This window comes from Notothenia coriiceps, unplaced genomic scaffold (assembly GCF_000735185.1).
Source record: "Notothenia coriiceps isolate Sejong01 unplaced genomic scaffold, NC01 NC01_scaffold00036195, whole genome shotgun sequence".
Lineage (NCBI taxonomy): Eukaryota > Metazoa > Chordata > Actinopteri > Perciformes > Nototheniidae > Notothenia > Notothenia coriiceps.
The window spans coordinates 1-3,042 of NW_011368896.1; the positions used below are offsets into that span (position 1 = coordinate 1).

The window sequence follows — 3,042 nt, forward strand, 5'->3', positions numbered from 1 at the left end:
CATACGCTGATCTGGGTCCAAAATATACTTTTTATTATCAAAGTCAACTTTATTGCCAATCTTTTCAGTTTGTGTGTACAGACTAGAAATATAAAATAGAAATATATACAACACTATGTATGTATATACCTATATCTATTTATACACATTTATACATACGCACACATTAGGACAGAAATAACAGTCACAAATATATAATAATATATATCTAATATCATTAATATGCCTTTCTGTAAACTGGTGTCATTATACACCCTTTTCAATACTCACGTGTGTGTGTGTGTGTGTGTGTGTGTGTGTGTGTGTGTGTGTGTGTGTGTGTGTGTGTGTGTGTGTGTGTGTGTGTGTGTTCAGGCTCAGGCGGTGAAAGACAGAAACTCCATGCTGCGTTTGACGAGCATCGGATCGGACGATGACGACGATACTGACGGAGGAGAGCGAGAAAGAGCCTCAAACGCTGGAGGAGGAAATGGAAATGGAGGAGGGGGAGAAAGAGGAGAAGGAGGAAGAGGAGGAAGAGGAAGCAACGAACATCACCGCAGAGTTCAGATGACCTGGACCAAAGAGAAGAGCTCTCAGTACCGAGCGGCTCACTCTGGATGCTCCACTCCAGAGGGATTCAGAGACATGCTCAGCATGAGGCCGTGAGCGCGGAAAACACCCACAGATTCAGCCATTTTTGTAGTTCTTTTAAACGCGTCGTTAAGTGTGTGTCTTGTTTTTCTCCTGCAGGGATCACTCTAACGTCAGGCGGATGCACACCGCGGTGAAACTCAACGAGGTCATCGTCAATAAATCCCACGATGCCCGGCTGGTCCTGCTCAACATGCCGGGGCCGCCCAGGAACACGGACGGAGACGAGAACTGTATCCTTAAAGTCTGAGGGGTTCTCAGTTAGTAACATCTATTAGATATTTAAGATGCTTATACTTCATCAGACGTGTTTGTTGGGGGGTTTAAAAGCTTTAGAAACGTGATGAATGTCCAACAATCTGACTTTTCCAGCCACCAATTTCTCTCTCTAGCCATTTAACAATCAAACATGAAGTAAGCAGAACATATTGTGTGAACTGAAACTAGACTCTAATAATATTGGATGGTTAAAAAAATGAATTCAAAGTAAAGTACATTCATTCAAGTTTTACTTATTTAGCTATCGGAAAAGGAAAGTGCATTTATCTTAGACTTTAGTTGACACTTTAGGGCGCAATTGCTTCATGATTAATATATTTTGTTTTTCCCGTCTTGTAGAATTAAATTAGAAGCACTTGATTTAAATGTTGTATTAATTCAAATACCGGTAGAAATGTAAACAAAAAAAATATTAAACTAAAAACCCTCTGAAAATTCCAAACTAAAATAACATTGTCTCTTGCTCTGTTGTTATTGTTGATAAAACTATTGCTGTCATTCTTGTGACTAACCGGGTGTGACACCATGACTTTCCTCCAGGACACACTGCGCTATAATACGAATATTTACCTAACATTTGACCCCTTCTGACTCCATGATCTTCAGCCTCCTTAACTTTGGGACCAGACATGGAGTTCCTGGAGGTCCTGACAGAAGGGCTGGAGCGCGTCCTATTGGTCAGAGGAGGAGGAGGTGAAGTCATCACCATCTACTCCTGATTGGACGAAAACCAAGGAAGCGATAAAGACGCAGCCAATCACATAGAAGCGAGCGAAGGGGGAGACGATGAGGGGGGGGGGGGCAAAAGGAGAGACTCTCATTGGCTGTCAGCCCCCCGAAACCTTTTCCTTTCATCCTTAGGGTTTCCATTCCACTTATGTCAAGCTACAGAAATGCCAACACAATTCCACGATCGAAGACAAATAATAAGAGTGATCAGCCGTGTGTGAGAGCGTGTAAGTGTGTGTGTGTGTGTGTGTGTGTGTTGTCCATCTGTGGGGGGTGCGGTCTGTTGGAGAAGGGGACCAGTGTTGCGTTTTTTTTGGTGGCGGTGGACAAGCGAATGAGAGGAGATGCAACGAAATGACGAGACTCAGGGTGTCTTTTTGTACAGAGTGTATTGTGGATGTGTTTGAGAGTAGGCCGAGTGTCTGGATTTTTTTTTTTGTCTCCTTGAGGACACAGTGAATTTTATTATAATACCACATGAACAGGAAGTGAGGAGCCTCAGTGAAGCATCAGTGTGTCCTTACTTGAAAGTGTAACATTTCTCCTAACAATAATGGCCTATTTTCTTTGCATAACCACTATATATGCACAGACCTCAGAATACATTTTTCGTACATATTTGTTCTATAAAAGCTTGTTTTCACCAGGGTTAGAAAGTGGAAAAATAAAAGACTCAACCAATGACTTATCGAGTAAAGAAATTGAGTCAAAGAAAGCCTGAGTTATGACTTAACACGTCAAAAGTCATAGTTGTGAGATACAAAATTACAGCTCAGTATTTAATATCTGACATATTAAGAAAGACATAATGATGAGCTATTATTATGACTTTTCACCTCATAATGTTTTGTTTTTCTCAGTTAAAATTAGCTTATTTTCTCTTGCTTCTCTATAACCTCATGACGACAGATGTCAGAAAGACATGTGCTCTGCTAACGACAAGGATGGAAATAGGAATCGGTTCCTTAAAGGTACCGACACGGTTATGATTTTTGATGTCAAGGAAAACCAAAATCAAACTAACAATGAGGAAACTATCGAGGCCCACATTGGACTGCATGTCAATAATATCACGTTAGAGTAGACGGTGTAGAGGTCGACAATGAAACCATATTATTGGCCGTCGAAAAAGTACCACGACACTGCATGCTGACGAAATGTCACTTGGAGAGGTGTGTGTGTGTGTGTGTGTGTGTGTGTGTGTGTGTGTGTGTGTGTGTGTGTGTGTGTGTGTGTGTGTGTGTGTGTGTGTGTGTGTGTGTGTGTTTTAAGTTAGGAACTGTAAACTGGAGGTGTGTGTGTGATTCCACTTTAATGCTTCTTTTTTTTACAGTGTTATCGTGCAGGGATTCTTTTATGTTCATAGTTTTTTTTCCTAAACGTTTTTTTTTTTGTACATAA

The 3,042-nt window shown here is 41.0% G+C and overlaps 1 protein-coding gene across 1 annotated transcript; it reads left to right on the forward strand.

Moving 5' to 3' along the window:
• The first annotated feature begins 205 nt into the window (after positions 1 to 205).
• On the forward strand, positions 206 to 2,352 carry LOC104963398 (solute carrier family 12 member 6-like). The gene is made up of 3 exons (XM_010791982.1): positions 206 to 644; positions 733 to 866; positions 1,540 to 2,352. Exons 1-3 carry the CDS (start codon positions 223 to 225, stop codon positions 1,629 to 1,631), a joined length of 648 nt encoding a protein of 215 aa, XP_010790284.1. The 5' UTR covers positions 206 to 222; the 3' UTR covers positions 1,632 to 2,352.
• Positions 2,353 to 3,042: the final 690 nt, after the last annotated feature.

Bases quoted from the DNA above. Each gene is read 5' to 3' on its own strand.
- LOC104963398 (XM_010791982.1), top strand. From the start codon at position 223: ATGCCTTTCTGTAAACTGGTGTCATTATACACCCTTTTCAATACTCAC. The intron at 645-732 runs GTGAGCGCGGAA...TTTCTCCTGCAG, and splicing joins GACATGCTCAGCATGAGGCC to GGATCACTCTAACGTCAGGC. The intron at 867-1,539 runs GTATCCTTAAAG...CTTTGGGACCAG, and splicing joins CACGGACGGAGACGAGAACT to ACATGGAGTTCCTGGAGGTC.